General features: G+C 40.9%; 1 protein-coding gene across 4 annotated transcripts in view; it reads left to right on the top strand.

The window, feature by feature from the left end:
• TTC7A (tetratricopeptide repeat domain 7A) overlaps nucleotides 1-22,968 on the top strand; it is a 171,408-nt gene that overhangs the window by 21,996 nt on the left and 126,444 nt on the right. For all 4 annotated transcript variants that reach the window (XM_030498813.1, XM_030498811.1, XM_030498812.1 and 1 more), the window contains 5 exons: nucleotides 5,935-6,013; nucleotides 9,215-9,378; nucleotides 9,812-9,875; nucleotides 19,991-20,128; nucleotides 20,540-20,623. In XM_030498813.1, the coding sequence (XP_030354673.1) occupies nucleotides 5,935-6,013; nucleotides 9,215-9,378; nucleotides 9,812-9,875; nucleotides 19,991-20,128; nucleotides 20,540-20,623 (529 nt within the window). The remainder of the gene's footprint in view (nucleotides 1-5,934; nucleotides 6,014-9,214; nucleotides 9,379-9,811; nucleotides 9,876-19,990; nucleotides 20,129-20,539; nucleotides 20,624-22,968) is intronic.

Raw genomic sequence — 22,968 nt, 5'->3', positions numbered from 1 at the left:
TTAACCCAAAGGCTTACAAACACGTCAAGCCCAGATGGCATGAAATGACCCAGGTGACTACAAGCTTATGTGTAAAGAAATTATGGACTTGTAAGTGTAAGGTGTAGTCTCAGTATCTTCTTGGCAGTAGGGGCCAGGTACGTGGTTTTCCCAGGTGAGTTGGTCGCTGACCAGCTGTGGCACAGCGTGTGCTTTCCTAGCTTTTTGCCATTCTCATGGTGAACAGAAAGCTGAGGTCTTGCCAGGAAACTCATTAACTATGTAATAAAATCTCATTTAGAACATATGGCACTGATGTCCTCTAGGCACCTTTTGAATGTCAAACTCACGTTCATTTTATTCAGCAACGTTTAAAATGCAGTCTTCATCAGTTCAATATATCCAGTGTGTTGTTTTAGCTATTACTGTGGGCGCTGCTTGCTCCCTTCCTATGTTATTTTAATGATGGCCTTAAAAAACCCCAACAAAACAACCCGTACAGGAAAACAATTTGGAATCAAAATACATGTGTGAATTAAGCAGCGCTTTGATTATAAGCTGAATTGCTGCAATAGCAGCAAAATGTTCTTTGTAGCTGTCTCCTGATGAAAGAGCATCCCAGTTGGTGTGATAGAGCTCCCGTGGCAGGGACAGGAATGGAGTCCGACGCGCTCCTCGCCTCATCCAGTGCAAGTGAGAAACACCAGCCAGGGAAATGAAAGGTTCAGTGTGGGGGAAAGGAGGCTGGTGGGACTCTGCAGCTTGTCTCTGCCCCCCCAGCTGGTATTAATGCGTGATTTCTGCCACGAGAGGGCATAAGTAGCTTTGGGATATATTAAGGAAAGAGCAGGGAAGAGGGAAGGAGCTTTTTAGGATGCTTCTTGCGTATAATAAATTTCTCCACCTGATATTGAACAACTCAAAGGAACAGTTTTGTTCTTATTGCTTCCAGCATATTCAGGTAGGAAGTAAGCTTTGGATGATGAATGCTCAAGCTGACAGTGGTAGGTCCTATCAGGTGGGATGTCCTTCCCCAGCAACACGTGTACGGAAGAAATAGTGATTGCTTTATTCTTGTCTTACCAGGTAGAGGGATGTGAGTGGTATTGTCATGCTGTTGTTCCTGCTGAGGAACAGGCATGCTCTTCTCAGAGCATAGTCAGGGATGCCCTTTTCTCTTGCAGTGTGCAGTGGAAGGCAGGCAGTACAAAACAAAGGTCTGGTCTCCCTTTCAAATGTTGAGCAGCAATCCCTGCAGCTGTGGAAGTCCCAAATGCTTTTAATAAGATGTTTACTTAAAAATGCCGTGTTGCTGAAGACACATTTCCTGCAGTTGTTTGCCTTACTGTATCCCAAGGAAGATATATTTTATTTTTCTAGCGAGCAGTGCTGATGCTGTGGATGCAGAATAGCAGAATATAGCCTGGCAGATGTTGTCATACCATAGGAGACAGCCAGTGGTCATTGTTTTTTTGTTTTTCTCTGATGTGGATGTGTGAAGATTAGACTCATTTCTTACTGCCTTTCCTTTCAGAGTATTGAACAGGTATTACTACTTTATACTGTTACGGGTGCTTTGGTCAAGATGCTCTTGATATTTTTTTTAAGGCAAACAGGCTTCAGCTATGTGGAGTAATGGTTGTACTCGTGCTGTTCTCTTAATGGCACTTGAAGTATGTGTGAGGTTCCACAGGCAAGACCAACACAGAGCTTTCTAGAGGATGTGGTTGGGTTTGGAAGCTCTGGATGGGACACTTCTGAAGAAAATGAATTTCTGAAAAACAAATATTTAAGCACTTACTAGAAATTGGATTTCCTTATGATCCCTCAGCTTAGGACCTACATTAGTTTGAAAAAGTCTGATGAAAATGCCTAGTAGGGAAAGCTTACAGAATTCTTTTGCTTCCCTTCTCCTATCAGCTTTCTAAAGTGCTCAGTTCCCTTTTTCAAACTTTATAGGCTTCTGTTGCAAGGGCACTTTTTGAAAGAGTAACTTCATACATATGTTCTTTTACAGTAGAATCTAATGTACAGAGGCAGGCAGGACAGTCTCTGCCAGCCTGTTCATGTCTTCTGAGGAATTTGTGGGCTTTCTTGTAATTTCTCCTTTAGTCTCACAATCTAGGACCTTATCCAGGACATTGCGGCTGGTAATTTGGGAGGAGCGAGTCTTACTGCGTGCTGGATGGATCTACATAAGTGCTAAGCTTCTGTTTTGTATTGGGTTTGTTGGTTTTTTTTTTTTTTTTTTTTACTTTGAGCACCCTACTTCTGTTAGGCTGCCATTAGGAAACCCTAATGTGCCTCATAGTGTCTTGTATCTTCATTCATAGGAGTCTGAGAATCTGAGGCTGACTCCTTCGGGTGCATTTTGTGCCTATGCATGAACAGCTTTTTAAAGAGAGAGTATGAATTTTTTAGAAACCTGGGCAAAAGGAGCTGGTCAGAGGCAGTGGTGTTGCTGCTGTTTGTGTGCTTCAGGTACTGCTTTCTCCTGGAGAGGTGGCTCTGCAAACCGCCATGTAGTCATCTCAAGATGGTCTCTTCCATCTGTTAGTGGCTAACTCTTTCAACAGTTAATGAATAAGGAGAAGAACGTGATGCTCTGGTGCCCATGTTGTTGGGGGACTGTCTTTGCAGACCTCTGAGGCCACAGTCCACTCTGGTTCATTATTAATACTTTTCCCCAGCAATTTGTATAGAAAACAGTGTATTTATTAGCTTGTATCTTGAAATTTTTTTGTAGTTAACTGAACAACATGACATAAATATGATATGACTGCTTTGATTCACAGACTGGTAATTAATTACCCTGTATTAACAGGGTACTTGTACAAACAAAACACATTTTCATGCCAAGCCAGATCAACGGGACTCAAGGTGCTCTTTGTCACAGTTTGTGCCCACAATTTTCTGTGTTCCTCTTTATTAATTAGCTATAAATGAATCCTAAACCACATTTCTTTTTTTTTTCTTTTTTTTTTTTTTTTTTTTTTTTAGATGTCTCTCTTGGCACCTTTGTGGCTAAACCCAAGGCAGTTGAATGCCCATGTGCTTTTCACATCCTGTTCTTCCTTATTTCTTTTTCTGGCATCTTAGCAGTGCAGTAGGGGCCTACGGACTCTTTCAATTCATTTAATTTCCGTGATTTGATGTTCACTTAAGATGCCACAGCTTGAGGCAACGCTACCTGGGATTTCCAGATAGTCTTCTATCCAAGCCCTGCAGAGGCTCAAGATTGCTTAGTTTCTGATCTAGACAAGATCAAATGGATTTCCAGGGGGTTTATGTTGGATCCTCATCCACTGATCTATGTACGCATATTTCTGTTCAAATACTTCCTTTTATTTTTTTTAACTTCAGGTCCTAATTTAAAAAAATCTCTTCAAGCACACATTTAGTATATGAAGGACATCTATTAATGGAACAGTAAGTTCCTTATCATTATGGATAGAGCAATTAATATGCTTAATATGAAATGTGTGCTCAAATGGCCTTCTGGCTTGGAACAGTAGACTGGAAAGACAAACTCTTGTACTGAGCTATGTTTGCAGACTGCTGGAAGGTGTGCTCTGTCTCCTGTCACAGCTCAATAATGTTCAATGGAGTTCACAATATAAAAGCTGCCAAACCAAATCCTGGGTCCTGTAGAATGGGTATTGCTGTCAGATGCTTTGCACGTCCGAGTGGAGAGTTCGGAGCGTGGACCAGGTGCTCTCCAAGACAACCTGACCACACAATCGCCTGTCTGGGAGGTGGCTAGTGCTGCCCATTTTGAAATGCTGCCTCCTGTTGAAGGCGTTCCTAGATGCTTGCCATGTGGTTCATGGTTTCAACCCTGACTACTTGCAGATGGGCAGCAATTTGCCATTTATTATTTCATTCACTTCAGTGTGTCAATATTCCTTCCTTTTCCTTTCCCTGTTCCCTGGAGCAAGGTGTTTCTGCCGTGAAGCTTAACTTGGTTTATGGCCTTGTCTACAAAGTGGAACTGAAATGGTGCTCCAGTTCTTTGGGAACAAAACTGTCTCTATTTAGCACATTCCCTAGGTTTTTCATCTCCGAAGTGTGTGCCAAATGTGGAATTAATTGGCTTTGCAAGTGATCACTGATCTTTCTGATGCTAGTTAATGGGGTTCATTGACACCTTATTAAGACAAATACCATTATCCTAACAAGAAATCAAAATAGATCCATTTTTGAAAATGTAGAACTGTTATACACTGTATCTCTTCTCTCCAGCCTCTTCAGGAGCCCAAGGAAGCACAGGAAATGCCAGTAGTTTTCAATAACTGATGGAGCAGTTAGGCAGATGCATTTTGTTTAGATGGGGGAATTTATTGATTTTGACTATCTGATAATAAACAGCATGTGAACAATTCTGTTGGATTTGGTGTGACTAGTCATGTGCATAAGTATTGCCATGTGCCTCATGGCTTTCCTTAGTTTAAGGTCCAGAACTGCATTGTTGTGGGTATATTCTTTCCTAGACCCACAGAAAAGGACCTCATGTCTTGGCCCTGTAATTGGAGAGCTCGATAAAGCATTGAAGTCCAACTTACAAAAACTTCCTTGAGTTTTTTCCCCTTGATAAATTCAAAGCATGTTTTTTACTTAGAAGAAAGTGGAAGGAAAAAGACAGCGTCTGACTTTCTCTACAGGGGCAAGTCTCCAGTGTTCCTGCTCTTGCCTTACTTCGTTGCTTGTCTGTAGATTGCCCACAATTAGGTAATCTACAGATTGCCTCAGAGCTTGAAATTTTGAGATGAATATTGACTGGAAGTAAGTCCACGTGCATTTGCATTCTGTGACTTGGCGACCATAAGCTTTAGGGTGGCATCTTATGTAGCCAATATTGATGGTATACATGCTCGCATTTTATTCCCTGAACACACACCTCCACCCCCAAATAATTACTTTTTTAAAATTTCTTCTTTTTTTTGCCATTGATTCTGGAGTGCAGGAAGGTTTGCATGTGCATGGGCACAAGAGTAGTCTGTCATTATCTTCAAAATTTAATCAGATTGACAGAAAAGGTTGTTTTGGTGTATGGCTTCTTTTTGTTATTATTCTATGAGAACTAGGTTTTGTCTGCACAGAAAATTCTCCTGGAATAAACTGAAGTGGCAGTCAGTGTACCAGTACAACTGCTTAACGGGTTGTCTTTATGTCAGTACAGCATTGCTCCTTTCCTGATAGCTTGTATTTCTTTGGGAAGCTTCTACCCCGCAATGAAAGGGAGCTGAACCTTTTTGTAGTTACTTTGGTGGCAGGGCCATGTCCTTAGCCTTGAAGAGCTTGTAGGCTGCAAGTATCTAACTAGTATGTCCTCTCCAAATCTCTCTTGGTGCTCAATCGTATGAGTAAGATACCATTTGGCAACTGGTATGCATTACTTGCCTAACCTTCTTTTATTGCAGGTCAGGCTGTGCTTGCAGGCAGCTACTGCAGCTTAGCTGTCTGATAATAAACTGTTTAAACCACTGTAATTTCATCATGTGTCTGGACCATCAGACACAAGGCGTTTAAGCACCACCTAAAAGGAATCGTCATTTAAAAGCATCACGTAAGCTCAATGTAATTCAAACAAGTACAATCTGTGTGTATGAAGAGGAAATGTGGATGCTTTTAAGAAGCAGCATCTGCTTTATAAATATGAGCTATGAAAGGCTTCCAAATGTCCCCTCTGTTCGTCAAATGTGAATGCAATCTTCTCTTAGGAAGCCATCTGGAGTAGGCATGCTACAGTTGCTGCCTCACTCAGTGCCATTGTCCTATCTGTGCCTCAGAGTGACTTGTCTTGCTACTGCACACTCAGCAATTGTTTCATGGGTTTGTTTGAATGTCAAGTTTGTTGTCAGGCTTTGGCAAATCATAAAAATACGTTGTCTCCAATGTGCCAAGGTGTTTTTTGGGGATTTTTTTTTATGATTCTTTTTTCTGTCTTCCCCATAGAGATATTGTGAAAGGAATGAGGAGTCTGCGAGAAATATTACGGACTGTGGAAACAAAAGCTACGCAGACCTTCAAAATGGTAAGGGGAATGGGAGATGGGAAGGTGGGATAATCTGCTATGCAGGAGTTCTCTCTGTTTTTCGAGCAGTGCAGAAGAACAAAAATGGAAAATGGATTTGTCCTCACTTGATTGATTGCTGCCTTTGTTTTTTTTGAAGTGATGTGTCAAGTGATGCTTTTAATTGCAAGACCTGCCCAATTGAAACCTCCGAGCCTTCAGACTTGGGCCTGTGGGTTACTTTTAGGTTTGGGATTTTTTTCAGTGTGTTTTCTAGCCCTCATAGAAATAGGGATGTATTTAGTTTGACAGTGCTGTGATCATGTCTTGTTTTCTTTCTTGCTTTTCAGTGTGTGCATGCACGCCTTTCTCAATCTGCAAGTAGAAGCATTAGGTACTTCTGGCTCTTGCAACAAGCAGTGCTTTTTAAGACTCAAGTGCTTTGGTGCTTTTCCTGTAAAACTCCCTTCAATAAAGTGCAGAGTGATTGTAAGGTTTTGTTGGTGCTGGCATTCTGCATTCTGTTATCCTGAGTGCCTTTGGTAAAGAAATAATGGGAAAAGTTATTTATGTGCCTGTTTAACTTGTTAGACCTTTACCTGGTTCTTCCCTGTCTCCTCTTTAAGAGATCTTATGCTGAAGTTACTCAGGAGGCCACGAGGTCAACAGCATGGAGGACAGGAGTCTTGAGAACATGAATGAAAATTTTTCAGCCCTAAAATCATCGATATTGATACAACTGAACTTGTTTTGTGCTTGGTTCAGCTTTGTGTTTTGTGTAATTCCTGGGGAGTTTGGCAAGGAAAGTGGGCATGGGTTTGCACAGCATTTTGGAGATTGCCAGGTTCCAATGAATGCACTGACTGTGCATCTAGCTCACATATAAGTGTAGAGCTAAAACGAAAGTGCAAGCAGAAAGGGTATCCTGGGTGCTTTTTTGCCTAGGTTCCTCAGATCTATGTGTTTTGGAATTTCTCTTCTGGAAATTAATATTCTCATTGCCTTGGGATCACATTATATGCCTAATTCAGAATACAGATGTGCGTGGAAGTTTGCGCAGGGAAGAGGTGACTTAAATAGTAACACTCCAATGGTTGCATCCTTTTCCAGATTGAGATCAGGTTCAGGGGATTTTTCTTGCTCGCCTGTTTTTATCATTTTACTGAAATGAGTCTAACCATCTGCTCTTCCTATACGATGACAGAACGTGAGACTCAAATACTCGTCTCCCTGTGCAACTGGAGAGAGCTGTACAACACCCACAGGGGATTTATCCCTAAGGGGAAATCTGAAGGTGCTCATCCAATAGGCTTTGCTGGGATTTCCATTTTACTGGAAGTAGCATTTTGATTTTCTTACTTATTTTTAAAGAGCTGTCAAGAGGGCAAAGGGAGGAACTTGCTTAATTAAACAAGCATGAAACACGTGATTTTTTATTTTTTTTTTTTCCTTACTTTGTGGGATCACAGTGTTCTTCAAGCATAATGATTTTTTTTAGCCAAAGGCAGTAATAACATAAATCAGAGTCTTGGCCTGTTCTGGTTTGTTTGGTTTTATTCAAAACAAGAGTGAAGCTAATTTACACAGCTACTGTACTGTATATTAAAATCAAAGACACTAAAAGTATTTGGTGCTTGCGTTTTGAAAGGTTTATCACAAACTGTACTCCTACTTCTGTGTGAACCAGTAGAGATCTTCCTGTTGCTGGCATGTAATTTTTCCCTTCCCTTTAAGACTGTAGGAAAAAATATAGGAGAGTTGGCTCCTCAGGGTAAAACTGACTAAATAATTACACACTGAGATGATAAAAGGGTACTGGCTAATGTTTCAGGGCCCTAGGCTGTTTTGCTTATGGTTACTTGCTATAAAAAGCATAGAAAAGCCTAGTTAGAAGCAGGCGGCTTTCTGTAACTTGCCAGTAGGAGTGCATGGAAGGCCTTGGGGTTTCCAGGGATCTGTGTGTGGCAGTGTTTCTTTGAGGCGCCATTGTACATACAGATCACTTTGCCATTTGCTAAGTACATCTATGAAACCTCCTTTTCTGGTGTTTTAAGAAACAGCGCACACTACTGTGGCTGCATTTTAGGCTAATTCAGTGAATATGTGGTGAGGTAGATGAAAATGAAGAGCCTTGCATCAAATCAAGTTTATTTTTCTGAATCTAATAACAGGAATTTTAACCTCAGTATGATTTATTTGGTCCTATAGATGCCGTACCTCAAGTGGAGTAATGTTTCAGTTTATCAATCATACCTATCCTGGTATTTAAGAGAAAAATTACTCTTGGTGGCCTCATAACGTATCTCAAAATATAAATTGTGTATAAAATACATATGCAGTAGTCAGAGAAGTTCCAAAATAGTATTTATAAGTACTGCTACAAGATACTTCAGCCTACCTCTGTTCCATGCAGTATTTACTTTACAACTTAGAGTGCTGTGCTGCTTGGAATTCATAGAAGATAGCATCCATTTTGATGTCTCTGTGCTTGTTTGCATGTTCATCTACTTAGAGTGCAAAAAATTAGAGACTTGTTGGATGGGGGACAAGGACGAAATCAAAAGATAGTTTTGCCAGCTTTTGCGCCCAGCTTGCCAGCTATGCATATGAACCAGAAAGCAAGTGTTTAAGGATCCCTGGCCACTTGATGGTCAAAACTGTGCATGTGATGTTGCTGTCTCAACATATAGTTCCTAACCCTCTTCTCTCCTTCCTTCGTTATCGCAAGCAAAAGAGAGAAGCGGTATCAAGATGAAGCTATAGAAGGCTGCAGGAAGAGTGATATTAACAGATAAAGGGTTGATCTTTTAATCCTAATACAAAAGTAGCCTCTGGGCTGAGACATGCGTACAAAATTCTGAGGCTGAGTACCATCACACTCTAATATACTAGTATTTGTGAGATTGTCTCAGCAGTGCGTGTGGCCATCAGTTGTCTTCATTCGCCAAAGGGTCCCTTGCTGTCAGGCCTTTTGGATATTTTTTCCCTACAGCATTGCAACAAGACCATGTAGATGCAGGAGGCTGGCCGTATGAGAGGAGAAACTGCCTCTGCTGTAGATGTTTTAGTAGCTGTTTCAGCTACTCTCGCTTTCTGAAAAGTGGTAATGTCATGTTGTTGGTACATCTCCTTCCCAAGTTGTAACAAGGGGAGTGGTGAAACCTCCATGTTGGAGAAGACTTCATTGATTTGTCTTTTTCTGTACTGTTCACTGATCTCTAGACTGCAGCCAAACAGCTAGCCCAAATACTTCTCCATTCCCTCAGTGAAGACTGTTACTGGAGCCCTTTATCTGATCCTCTTCCTGAGTTCATGAACAACAAGGAAGATCAGTCTTATGTTAGCAATCTTCTTTGTCGGAGGCCCGAGCTGTACACAGAAGAGAAGTAAGCATTCTTTTTTATTTCTGTTTATTGGCAGGAGGAAGGAGAGTGTTTGGACATTCTTTGGTACTGCTAATTATGTCACTGATTCATGTAGTAGTTTTGTGTGTTCTTCTTTTTAACCTCCCATCAAAAGACCTGCTGGAAAAATAAAAGATTAAACCTTGAGTATTTGATTTTTTTTCACAGGAAGGAAGGAAGTCTTAACCTAAGAGCTGTCTTTGCTAAGAAAATGAAATAATCTATTTATGGGTCAGTATAGCTCATCTAGAATATATTGCAGAGCTTTTAATTGTGTGAACCTGCAAAAGAAGGTATTGCCTAGCAGATGAATTATTGATGAAATGGTTCAAGTTACTGCTGCTCTTGTGAAATGAGAAAGAGGCTGACAGAATAACTCTTGACTTTCCTCAGAAAAATGTGTTCTGTCTTTCAGTGCATACTGCCCTCAAGACAACGTAGAAGAGGCTCTTCTTCTCCTCTTAATCAGTGAATCCATGGTAAGCCAAAACTGAGTTTGTATACCAATAGCACAAAGGAATATCTAGCGTTTCCATGTCAAGTCTTCTGGTTGGTTTTGTTTACAGAATCCTCCCTAGATAAAGGAGCAGCAAGGATTCGGCTGCTGAAAAGGAAATGCTGTTTATTCCTTTAGTGACACCACTTTTATTAAATGGGATGTCAGTCAAGGGTTTGGGAATTATCGAGAAGTGACTGTATTCACCATAGCTGCATACAGGTTCTGACATCCAGATACATTGTCAGTAGCCAGGTGTTTCCATTCAAAACATCTGTGTGGATTTATGGATCAAGAATGAGAGGAAAGGAGCCTTGCCTAAAGGTGTGATGGTGGGACCTGCTGTTTGGCTTTTGCAGGATACAATATCCTGCTTGCATTCCTTAGTCTGCAGGGACAGTGTTTTAGCTGTTTCAGTCCTGTGCGATCTTTGGCTGTTTCTGATGTTGATGATACAGGAAGTTTTGTCACATGTGGAAACATCCGTAATGAACTACAGTAAAATAATTAGATTTCTTCTATTTATAACTTCTATTAAAAATTCCTTCAAGTGAAAGGGAAAAAGGTAGAGGAAAAACAACTGCATGGAAAACTGCATGGTAACCTTTGATGATTTTCTTCTTCTGAGAAGATGCAAACATACAGAAAATGTGTAAGGAATGTTCTCTGAAAATGTGTCAGAAAAGTTACTTTGCTTTAAGTACTGAGTGATCACTTCTAACTCAAAGTGAGATTTGAAAACCTTGGAGCGTCAATGGCCCTCTTAGGAACTTTGAAACAGCTTTCAGACAAGTTGAAAAGAGATACTGTGGAAACTTTGTTTTAGTTTTTTAATTTGCTTTCTTTGGTTCTTCTGGCTTAAGTCCTTTCCCATTCCTGCAGACTTCTTCAGAACATGGAAATTTAATAGTGTTCGCTTTTAAAATTTGGGGAAAAATTGAAGAGGCAGAACCACTCCAGAATATATTAAGTTGGCTTTAAAATCAAGTACATCTGAGTGCTATTACACTTTGTGGTTTTTATTGCTTTCTAGATTATGCCTCTACATTACATCTGCTTTGTGTTTTCAAGGGCTTTTCTGCAGTTAGAAGGGCTTTTTGTAGCTAGAAGTGAAGACTCCAGGAGCCAGGGCTTGTAGAACACCACATGCACTTCTGTTAAAATCAGAAGAACTCCTGTCAGCATGGCTTGTCAGGGCTGATCCAAGTGAAGGAGGATCAGGGGTCTGGAGCAGTGACAGTCATGGCCACTCCAGCCTATTCTGGGAATGGGCTTGCAGTCAGAAAGGCCTTGTGGGACTTTGAACTCCATAATCTTGTTCTGCTGAGGGGAATGAAAGTTTTGTTCAGTAGCGTGTAAAATGGTGAACTGATCCTGTAACTAAGTTATGGATGAAGCAGTGTGAAAATGCTGTTGATAAGAACTGAACAGCCGTGCTGACTTCATGGTTAAATAAGTAAGCTTGTGTTTGCTTAATTGCTGTCTTCTTTGTATAGGAATTTTCTGGAGGTAGATGCAGAGCATTTTGATCTGCTGCATATAACACACCTAAATAATCAAAGATCCTGTAGTAGAACGCTGCAGGAACCATAGCTGTCTTTCTGACTTTTGGGAAATAGAACATCTGAGCCTTACTCTTGCATTAGCAATAGACTTGCTGTGAATTTTTTAACAAAAATACAAGGCAAGCATATAGAAATACATCTGTATATAGAAATACACTTAGGGACCACAGCAACATCCTTACTAAGTGAAGGAACAGAGGGAACAATCTGATTCTTACATATGTTTGCAATCCATAAGTATTTTCCTGTAGTTTTACTGTTATGGTACTAAGAAAGGGAAAATGTTTTTAACTTATGACATCTTTTCCATGACAGCTTTGTTGTAGACTAGTGAGTTTTCTCATGTACAGGTTTGTTTGTTTGAAGTTTTTTGTTTTTTCAAAACTTGCTGAAGCTCATGGAAAACAAGTTAGCAAGCAGCAGATTTCCACTTGAGGACTCCCTAATGATATAATGTTAATGACTGAATAAAACATATTTTCCTTCCTACAGAGAGTGTTAGTGGCAAGTGGTAATGATATGTTGTTGTAGGCCAGTAAGCAACATAGTTAGTGTTCCTGGATTTTGGCTGGATTAGGCATTCTTTGAGTATTTACAGTTATGAACCTCTTAAAATGAAACAAGTATAAATTCAGTTGGCTTGCTGGGAGCTCTCCAGCGTCTCTGACACTTCAATTGCTCTGTCGGAGCAAAACTCACTAGAAAGGTACTTCTCCTGTTGGATTTTTAAGCAGACAAAAGAGCAACCATGCCATTATAACTCTTTTGCAGGACTGTAAAGCCACACAGCTGCTCCACAGGCCTGTTCTTGACTTTTGCCACTCCAAAGGGGCCTCAAGGCGGGCAAAATCGGGGGGAGGAGGGACAGAAGAATCATCAGCACATGAAGGGGACACAGAGCAAAGATGTACTGGGGAGCAGCATAAATCATCAGAGAACCTCAAAGTAAATATGTGGTAAATTTTGATGAAAAGGAGACATGGTAGCTTTTTCAAGAAGTATACATCTGTACATGTGGAACATCTGGGTTTTTTGTCCCACTCCTGAGCCATATAGGGAGGGAGTAGATCAGTGCTAGGTGGATTGCTGCTGAAATTCACTCTATTTTTCTGTTTGTCTTGCCTTCCTAAGGTGAAGCTAACATCTGTGTGACTCCCCAGAAGATATTACGGGGGTTACAAGAACTGTTCCTGTAAGGGGGAAACGGAGAAAAGAAATTACCTTTAAGGTGTTGTGAGCCAGACCCTACATTCCAGCAAACCTTCTCTGGCTCTTAGTGGTGCTGGGTTCTGGCTTGTGATGCTGCCCCAGCTGTTCTTCTCACCCCTTTACCGTGCATTGGAAGGGAGCCTCTTTGTATGTTCTGGTGGGGTGAAGTGAGACTATCTTCTAAAGGGGTCATTAAGCGTTCCTTCAGTGTTTCGCTCACTCTGCCTCTGAGCCAACGTATATAAATTTTTTCAGGTAGCCAAACAACATGGTCGCCTCTTTCATAGATTTGAAGATGCTTCTGTGGGTATATTAACACAGTGAAAGTTGGGGCCTGTTTCCTCCTGGCATTCTTGAGTGTTGCCTCCTGTATTCCTTCTGTCCTGTTGAAAATGGGAACCTATTTTCATAAACTGAGGCATCTCAGTAAACAATGAAAAGCATCCCAGTTGTAGAGTTTGGCAGGTGCCTCTCCTCCATGCCAGCTGTTACTTAGTCACGGTGGTTGGCTGTGGAGTTCTCATGAAGGAATCTAGTGAAACAAATCAGGCAGCCTAAAGATTACCACAGTCAGGGCTGTCTGTAGGTCTGTTTGTGGCCTCTTGGCTAAATTCTCATTCCTTATGCATAGCCCAAGTTATGGTATGGATGGGCTGTGTTTGCAAGAGGGGGAAAATGCCCTCCTTCAGACCAAGGAGAAGGCCAGCTGATGACAGCCTTTACAAGCTCAGGCTGTGGTAGAATGATGCATTCCTATCACATGGTGGAAAAAATGGACTGGCCTATTTTTAAACCACTGGTCCTCTTTCTTACTGCATTTAACCCATCGAAACCAGTGGCACTGTGTGTGGGGAGAACAGTGACTTGCTTCAGTGTGGTTTCTCTGCATCATGCTACTGGTGGGAATGGCACTGGTTCCGCTGTCAGGGATTCTGCTGCTTTGTGGTGCAGGGCGTAGGCAGGGGAGGTTTGGCAGGACTAACCCTTAGCTGCAGTTTCGTTTATTTTAATAACCATTCTCAGGAGTATTCTGAGTCGACTGCACTGCCCCTTAAAGCTAGACAGAAGTTTCTCAGAGCCAGGAATGGAACTGAGAATTTCTATTGCTTTTTCTGTTTTCTTTTGCGGTTGTGGTTTGGGTTTTTTGGTTTTTTTTTTTTTTTTTTTTGTGGTTTTTTTTTTTTTTTTTTTTTTTGGAAAGAAAGTTCTTTGCTTAAAAATCTTCCCTTCTTGAATCTGAGGTCCAACATACAGTCTAAAATCCCCTTTTTCAGCTCTGGTCCTTACAACTGGGGACACTGGCTGATGTGGCCCGCCAAACTAGGTAACATGGAGATACATGTGGTTTGTTTTTTGGTCTTTTTTTGGCTCTGTGTTCACTTCACTCATGCTGGAAATGAAGCTCCTTGTATCCAAAACTAATAAATTCTGTGCCTGTGTAAAAAAAAGATTAGAAATGTCATCCCCATCTTATCTCTGATTTGAATCCCTAAAGACGATTTGACCTTGGAGAGCTTGAGAGCACAGAACAGATGGTGAGGGGGGAAGAAAGATACTGAGACTTGTCCTGTTCTTTCTACTGGTGAGAACAAACTCATGGCTGCGAGCACGCCTTCAACGGAATAAGATTAAACCCATGTGTTTTTAAGCACAGAAATAATTAAAACCTCTTGGCTCTACACTTCCTATCTTTATAAAATAATGCTGTCCAACAAATAGGTTGGCAAAGGAGAAGAATCTTTTGTTGCTTATATAGGTTTTTCTTCTTAATGACACCAAGCTCAGTGATGATACAGCAGCTGGACAGCCATCATGAGTATTTTCTTGAAGGCTCTTGGACCATGGCAGCTGAAAGAGACAACTGGGGACAGGATTGCCTGCTCTGTTGGTTTCTGCCAAATCACCATCATGCACTTACAGTAGCAAGTCCAGCTGTCTCTTTAACTGGTCTGCAAGGCAAAGCCATGTGTTTGGGACCTGCAAAGATGGATTGCAGGATGTTTCTAGTGGGAAATACATCACCTCTGTTAATTGTCTCTTGACTAAAGAGTTCTAATGTGAGTTCCTGGAGACAGGGTAGAGAGCTTTTGCAGTACTGCTTTGCAGTAGTAAGTCTTGTTTCCAAACTTGCAAGGAGGATGCAAATTCTTGGAAGATAACTCTCTAAATGCAGATTGCTGGCAGCAAATGTATGATTTTGTTACCCAAGACAGCATCAACAAATGAACTTCACTACTTTCTGCCTCTGCCTTCCTTTTGTGTAGGGTTGTTGGGCTATTTTAGCTGGGGAGGAGGGGTATGCTTGTCTTGCTTTCAGTGATGTTTCCAGAAATAGTTCATCACTACAAGATGTTAAAATATACCTGGTGAGAGATAAGATATATCTATATCATCATATTTGATAACCAGTGACAATGGGCAAGTTTGCTGAGATATCTGAATGAGGTACCAGTTACTTGTCATCTCTTCCTTACCGTAAATGAGAAGGATGCCACACAGTTCACAAAGCAATAAGTCGTCATTAGCTGTGGTTCTGGCCCTAAGTAAAGCACGTTGTAGTATCTCTGTAAGAGGGGTTTTGTGAGTGGCTGGAGTGTGGTATTTCCTTCCTGTTCCACCTGCTTCCCATTTTCACACTAGCTTTGCAGTCCCTAACCCCCTCCCTAACCCTAAGTATGTTAGGGAGGAGAACCTTCAAGTGCTGTATAGAGACCATAAATAACTTACTTGCTAAGTCTGTAGCCTCTTCAATGTGAATGGGTCCTTGCCATTACAAAGAATTCATTCATTTTGTTGGCAGTAGAGGCAAACCAGCTAGAATAGAGACCCAAAGGATACAGGCTAAATATTTCCCAGCTCTTAGCAGTATAGGCATCAATTGCATGGTTTCAAAGGCTTGTTGTCAATCTATCACACGTAGCATTTGTTTTTCTCTCTTAATGCTAGTATTGAATCACACCAATTACATTATTACAGTACACTGTGTAAAACATGCTGCCGTTCTGTATAGATGGGTTGCAGTGGATCTGGCAATTATGTCTATTATGAAAAGACACAAGTTGAACATTAAAATGCCCATGAATTAGGGGGCAGGCAGCAGGCAGTCATTAAAGATTTTAATTGCTTTCTTTTTCTTCTTTGGGAAAAAAGCAGGGGGAGCCATGTTTCAAAGTGAGCAATTTAAGGATACTTCATAGCTAATTGCTGAGAGAAGGGGCTGCTACATGGAATATGCTCTATTGTAATTCATATGATTGCTTGACGTTTTATTAAGAAGCACATCTTTGTACAGTGGTAAAATTTAATTTTCTGCAGTGTAACTGCATGTGTAATAACTGCTGAAGTAACGGCTGTTGGGATTTGTTGTGGTTCTTCTTCCTTCTACATGAAATAAACATGCCATAAATAAGCTGTAGTTATCAGGGTCATTGATGTACAGCAAATCCTTCATGGATAGATGGCTTATCTAGTTTGCAGGTAAGTGTATTGTGTATGTGGATAGGAAGGCACAAGCTATCTGTAGCTCAGCAGGGCCGTTAGTTAAATTGCAGATCTCCAGAAAGGCAGATCTCTTCCCTGCTGTCATAGCCAGCCTGGGTCTGAAAGTCCCACACTGTTGTACTGCTGTGATTTGGAGCCAGACCTAAAAAGCCCTGCAGAACCCCAGCTGTTCTGAGCCCGCTCAGGCTGAACGTCTGTGTTGAGCTTTGAGCATGATACAGAGACATTACAGTGGCTGAGTGCTGGGTCAGCTTGGGGGTACCAGCCTGCGCTGGAGCCTTTTGGATGCATGTGGCCTGCAGCTGGGCTGTGTCCCTGGGCTGTGGAAAGGGAGGGCTGAAGGTGCTCTCTGTCCTATGTGCTGCTCAGTCTAGGCTGACTGCTGGATATGTTTTTCTCTCCCCAAATAGGATTGGTCATGTCTGAGCCACTTGCATACATAGCTAATTACATCTAACGCATCACAAAATATGCTAATGGTACGCATCTGCGGGTTGCTCCATGACCTAGGAATACCTCACATAAAAGGGTATTGACTGTATGGTTTTGCTGTGTATAACGCAAGTTATGCTAACTCTCGTTGGCAGCATTAGTGACCTTCTCCATCCCACGCAACAGCCTTGAACAGGTTCTCTTCCTAGTGTGACTCACCAGCTCTCTCTGTGTTGCTTGTGTGCTGTGAGGCATGTCTGTGTGACAATGGGAATAGCTTAAAGGCAAGAAGCTTAAAGGGGGTGTTGAAAATGTGTTTGTAGCTATGTTTTACTGCTGCTTACAGTGAAGAAGGAGGAGGTGATGCAGTAGGATAAATTGGAATTGCTGCTTATTTATTGATATGCTGTTTGGAGGTCAGTGTTCTACAAATAACCCCTTTTCCATATGTATTCAGGAAGATTAATGGTCTGAAACAACAGAAACACAGGTATGAAAAAATGTTGGTGTAAATGGCTTAGAATTTATATAGTTTCAAATACAAAATGAAATATCTCTCTCTGTAAGTTTCAGTAAGTAAAATTTTCCCATCTAACAGAATTGGCGTATGCCATATTTCAGGAACTCTCAACTATTTTGCACCTGTGCTTACTAGTGACTGTCAGGATTTCTCACTGCCAAAGTAAAGTTTACAAAAACATAAACAAAGCTAAAGACAAAAAAGTTGCCTAATGGTGATCTGGGTCCCTTCCTTCTAGGAGAGGCAGGTCACAGAAACATGCCAGTTTCCTTAAGCAGGTTTCACGAAATAGTGATTCACATTCCCTTCCCTGCCCTCCTGTATGTAACTCTGCAGTAGCCTTGGGATGATGACTCACATTATTGTGTTAGACACACTCCATGTTCTTGCTGTTGTTCAGTCAGTTTATTGTGACCTTTTGGTTTTGTTGGTCGTTTTTGGTTTTGTTTTGTGGCTTGTGGGTTTGTTTTTATTTATATCATATATATCTGTGATTAGGTGGGAACTTCTTGAATTATTTTGTTGGGGGCAGCTGGAATTAGCAATTGGAAATAGGTTCAGTATTAAAATTGTTGGGATGGAAGTGATGATGAATTTGTTCAGTGGCAACTTTTATGCATGCAAGTATAGAGAGTGATAGATTGCAGAGCCCTTCTATGGCTTTCAGATTTGAAAGCTTGAACAAAAGAAGCAGGTTTATGACCTTCTTGGAAAGAATATTAGTCATACCTATGCATATGTTGTTTTTAACTGCTGTCTGATTAGGTAAAGTACAATATGTACACTACGTTCAGTATGACTGCAATTTTAGAATGTTGCATGCTTGCAATATGTCTTATTCCTGCTTATTGCAGAATTTGGGCATGTCCTTACCTCTAGTACCAATATCTGTTGGCAGACATTAATGGGCCAGAACTCGCCAGTTCTGCTTAGTTTTCTATCTGTGCTAATGCATCAATTTAGAAATCACAGCTCGATACTAGATGGATACCCAAAAAAGCATCAGGCTATAGCTGACTGTAATGGGAGGTTGCTGATGAGATTACAGAGCATGGGGGTGCTATCTCAGTAGCTATTTTCTACAAACAATTGTCATAACAATGTAACCAGTGCAGAAAAAATTCTTAATGCTGTTGTGTATACGTAGGAGGATTCACTCGCAGTAAGGATCGTTCTGTATATGCTTTGCTTTAATTCTCTGAAGTAGCAGTTTCAGAACTGTTATGGATATGCCTGTAACTCCTGTTTGTTTTTTCTCTTTTTAAAGTAGCAGTTTTGGATTAAATCCAAGTGGAGCTTAAATATCTATTTAATTATTTTATTCTTATTCTGCTAGTAAAGGTAGACAAGCTATCCTTCTGTATTCTGGTTCCAGAATTTTCTCTGTAAAGTTGTTTTCATTCTCTCATGCAACCTATTGTTCTGAGCTATGTTTTTAAAAATCACAAATTACATCTTTTGCAGTAACATGAAAAAGAAAAATACTTTTGTGGCTACAAGAGTTGGTGTAAGTTTATTTGTGCAAACGCTCGACTGAGTCTGACCTGTCAGTTTGCCTTTAACTGCAGTCCCCGTTTAGCTCTTGGTTGTGATTATGTTAGTTGTCAGTAATTGTGTTTGCTGTCTCGGCTGGAGGCTGTGATGAAGAGTGCTTGGAACTGGGGCATAACACAGATAATATGATGAAACAGCTGCAGCTTAATCATAATGAAATATGTGTGGGCTTTAAGGGCTCCATATTCTGGAAATTTTTATTACGCTTAATTCCCATGTTTAACCTTTTTAGGGAAAAAGTCTCCCTGCAATTAGGAAGAAATCGATGTAAGATTATAGTAGTAAATACTATAAAATACATCTCATAACCTTCCTCTTTCAGGGAGGAACATTTTGTTTGTCTTTGCCCCAGGTGAAGCTGCTGGCAATCTTCTTTAATTTTTCTGGTCTTTTAGATGTCTAGACCTGAATGTCTGACATTGGCACCCCTTTCAGCTTGGGAGCCCAGGGCAGTGTTGGCTGTGCTGTCAGTTCATGCTAGTGCTCAATTGCATTCAGCATTGCTTCTCTGAGAGGTTAGGCAGTTGGGGCGAAGTCTTCTGCATTCGGAAATCAGAGGGACTTTTCCATTTACTCTGGGATTGAAATCTCCCTCTTTGTGGTCAGGAAACAGAGCCTGGGATCTTGAGGTAAACCTGGGTCTGTGTTATTTTGGGACATCCTTGCAAATTGCTAGGCTGTCAAAAGTAATGATGCTTTTTGATCTAGGCTGAGCAATGCACTGGTAGATTATGCAAAATTATAAGATTATTAGTTTTTAATTATTTAGTATTGCGTTGCCCAGACCTCTAATTACACTATATTGATGACCGCCGAATCTGATTACTAAGGCAACCTGCTCAAATTAAAAAAACAAAAAGTGAGCAGCACAAAAGAAGAACAAAAACATGTGGTATTCAGAAGAAATCAAGTGCAGACCCGGAAGATAAAACGTCAACCATCAAAGCAGTTATCACAGTTGCAGGCAATTGAAGTAATAAGGAATATGGTTTAAGGATGGCCTTGAATTTCCAATTATTGAGGAAATGGGATCTGGTAGTTCTGTTTTCTGATGCTTCAATTCTGTGAAACAAATCCTGATGAAGTATTCCTAGCAGTTCCTTTCTGTAGGTACAGCTATCTTCTTGAGTCTACTTCATGTGGATAAAAAGTAGTGGTATGGAAACACCTTCCTTACGTTGGGATGAGTTAAAAAAAGCTGTAAATCTCAAGAGGGTTTTAAACAAAATGCTATGGATAGTGGGTGGAACTTCTGTGGTGGAGTAGGTTCTCTCTTGCTCTCTTTGGGTCTGATGCTTCATTTGTGTCTGTGCCCAGGCAAACCGGGATGCAGTGATCAGCCGAGCCCCAGACCAGCAGGATGACCGAGCTGTCAGCCTCCAGGATGCTTCTGCAGTCTACGACCTCCTCAGCATCACGCTGGGCAGAAGAGGGCAGTATGTCATGCTTTCTGAGGTACCTTCTCCTGGCTTTTGCCGAAACTTCCCTTTGGAATGTGCAAGCAAAACCCCTCTTCACAGTAACTTGTCAGGGAAGGTGAAAATGGAGCTCACTAATTGGCAATTAGTAGAAATAGCTACAGACCTATGGCAGCACAGGCCAGAAACGTACACAGAATTGTTTGAGGCATTAAAATAACTTATATGTAGGCTCTTGAACAAAGTGGCTGCTATTTGAAGTGCTGGTGTATATTAGCTAGCCCCATTCACTGAGAAGAGGAAAATGTCATAAGAAAAAGTAAAAATCACCTGGGCCACAACAGATTGTTTCCCTCAACTTGATCATTGAGCTAAGCAGCAGTTTTGACAAAAGTTTTCTGTATGATTTTTAAAAAGTCTGGTATTTCTCCCAACATTTATTTCCCAGTGCTTGGAGAGAGCCATGAAGTTCGCATTTGATGAATTTCACCTCTGGTACCAGCTTGCCCTGTCCATGGTGGCTTGTGGAAAGGTAAGGTTCAAACCAAAGGATTTACAAAGGGCAGGTTTTCCTGTGGCAGTTTGTATCTAGCTTACTTGTTTGAATGTGGGAGTAGGTGCCATTAGCTACATGGAAGGACAGTGCTTTCCTTTTAGACTCCATTTGCACTTTGTGATCAGGTGTGTGCATTTGGTATTGAGTACTGTTCTTGCCATGTAGCGTTTGCTTCTCATTATCAAGGAGAAAACTGATGTGTATAGCTGTGGATTGAAAAGCATTATACGGCTGTCCGTTTTCTGCAGGTTCAACATAAATGTGCTTACTATAACAAAGATATTGATGTCTAAAACTGTCATCAACTCACCGTGTCTTTGGGCAGTTGACTTAACCTCTTTTTAAGCTGTGGTTTCTCCATCTGATCAAGGAAATGTTAATGCTTTCTCATAGAGAGCTTGCAAGGGTTAATGTTTTTGAAGAACTGGATGCAAAAGATACTGTAGAAAAAGAAATGATATGTGAATGTTTTCATGGACATGTGTTTTAGGGTAAGTTTGGTGTTGTGGGTTGTTTTTTTTTTTTTGTTTTAAATGAGTGTAGTATTTGTCAAAGTTACCACTTAAGCACTGAGATGGCTGAAGTCTGGTTGTGGAAGTTAGGTAGAAGCAGCAGGAACTTTCCTTTATTAGTCTTAACAGAGTGGACTTCCTATAAGAAACATGGATGTTACAAAATTTAGCCTTTCAGTCTGGGGGTCCCCACCTACACTTTTGGGAGGTGTAAGCAAATTAATGCTGTGTGGTAGTAGACCACTTAATATGGTCCTATATTCCATGCCCATGGAGTGAAGTGGAATCCATATGGGCCTGGGCAGAGAACAGCAACTAGCAGTCATCTGCCAAATGATAACTACTACTGGCTTTTTATGGCTATAAGCTGAGTTGGAAAGAACGGTTTTGGTGTGGAAATGGGAAATTACTGTGGCATGCTTTTGCAAAGAAGTTGTCATATTGTGAGATATGAGTGACAGCAAAGCTTGGAAGATGTCTGAAGGGATTCCTTCACTTCTGTGAGAATAGACAAAGCCTTGTCTTGGAAGACTGTTGATATGTGTCTGTGGTAGGTAGGAGAAGATGGATGGCTTCCAGTTACAGCAACACAAGTTCATGTTTCCTATTAAGAGGCAAAAAAATAAGGATAATGGTATTTGGATCTGTTAAAATGAAAACGAGACATCAAAACTTCGACAAAGCATATTAGATCAGCAGGGAGCTGAAGGGAAATGTTTAGTGAGAAAGAGGCTCACAAATTCCTATAGGAGTTCAGTACAAGCATTTCAGAATCCAATTCCAAGTGTGAAAATGATGGCTAGACTCAATCATGTATAGGGAAACCTGAAGCTACGGGTGGAATACTTCAACAATGATCTTGGTGCCATGGTGTTAATACCTTGTGCTGGCCTATGTCAGGTGCAGGGTTTACAAGCCAGGTCCAGCTCCCCTTGGCATTCAGCTGGAGTTAGCACATGTCTGCCCTCTGTTCCTTTGCAAATCCTACAGATACCTGATCTCTTTAATACTGAGGACAACAATGCCTGGATAGGCTATGATGGAAAGGTGCTGTATCTTCCCATAAACACAGGATTTGTCTGGCAGCTTTATTGGTTTTACAAGTTGTGTAACCTGTTTCCCAACAGCATTCAATGCTGTAGCTCTACCGATCTGCTAGAGAGCTAGTCTAGATTTTAACTGCTGATGGTTGAGAGAGTGAGTGTATCCAGAGAGTAATTGTGGTTTTATCTTAGATTAGTATGGAGGAGAGAAATGAGGCCTGATCTCTAGCATGTAACGATTTGCATGAGAACTGTCCTCACATGTTTGCATACTTGTTCACCTTCCTGAGAAGCTACTGAATATTTGATACTTAAGAGAAAAAAATAAGAGCAACACAAGTATCTGTATCTCTCTAACTGTCTTATCCTTTCAGATTTTCAAGTATGCCATGTCTTTGTGCCTGTACTTTAAATATTTACAAGGTAAAATGGCCTGATCTTGACTACTGATGTAAAAGCTCTAAATGTTCTGAGCCCTATATGGGGCAGAGGGAATTCCCTTACCCAATAAGCCCATCTGTGCAGTATTTCACTTCTAATCCCAAAGTATTCCCTTAGGATTCCTGTTGTATACTCTGCAATGCGTCATCTTGCTAATGGGAGATGTGGCATACATTTTTATACTGTTTCACAGCTTGATGGCAGGACAGAGTTCATTTAAAAGTAAATGTTCCAGTGTAGCAGAAGGAACTGATGAGAAAACAGCGTGGTTTGTCTAGACTGCAAAATGCAGAGCACACTTGAGCTTTTATAGGTAAAAGATCTG

The sequence above is a fragment of the Strigops habroptila genome, chromosome 10 (assembly GCF_004027225.2).
Source record: "Strigops habroptila isolate Jane chromosome 10, bStrHab1.2.pri, whole genome shotgun sequence".
Lineage (NCBI taxonomy): Eukaryota > Metazoa > Chordata > Aves > Psittaciformes > Psittacidae > Strigops > Strigops habroptila.
The sequence above is the reverse complement of the archived record's forward strand: the minus strand, read 5'-3'. Positions and strand labels throughout refer to the sequence as shown.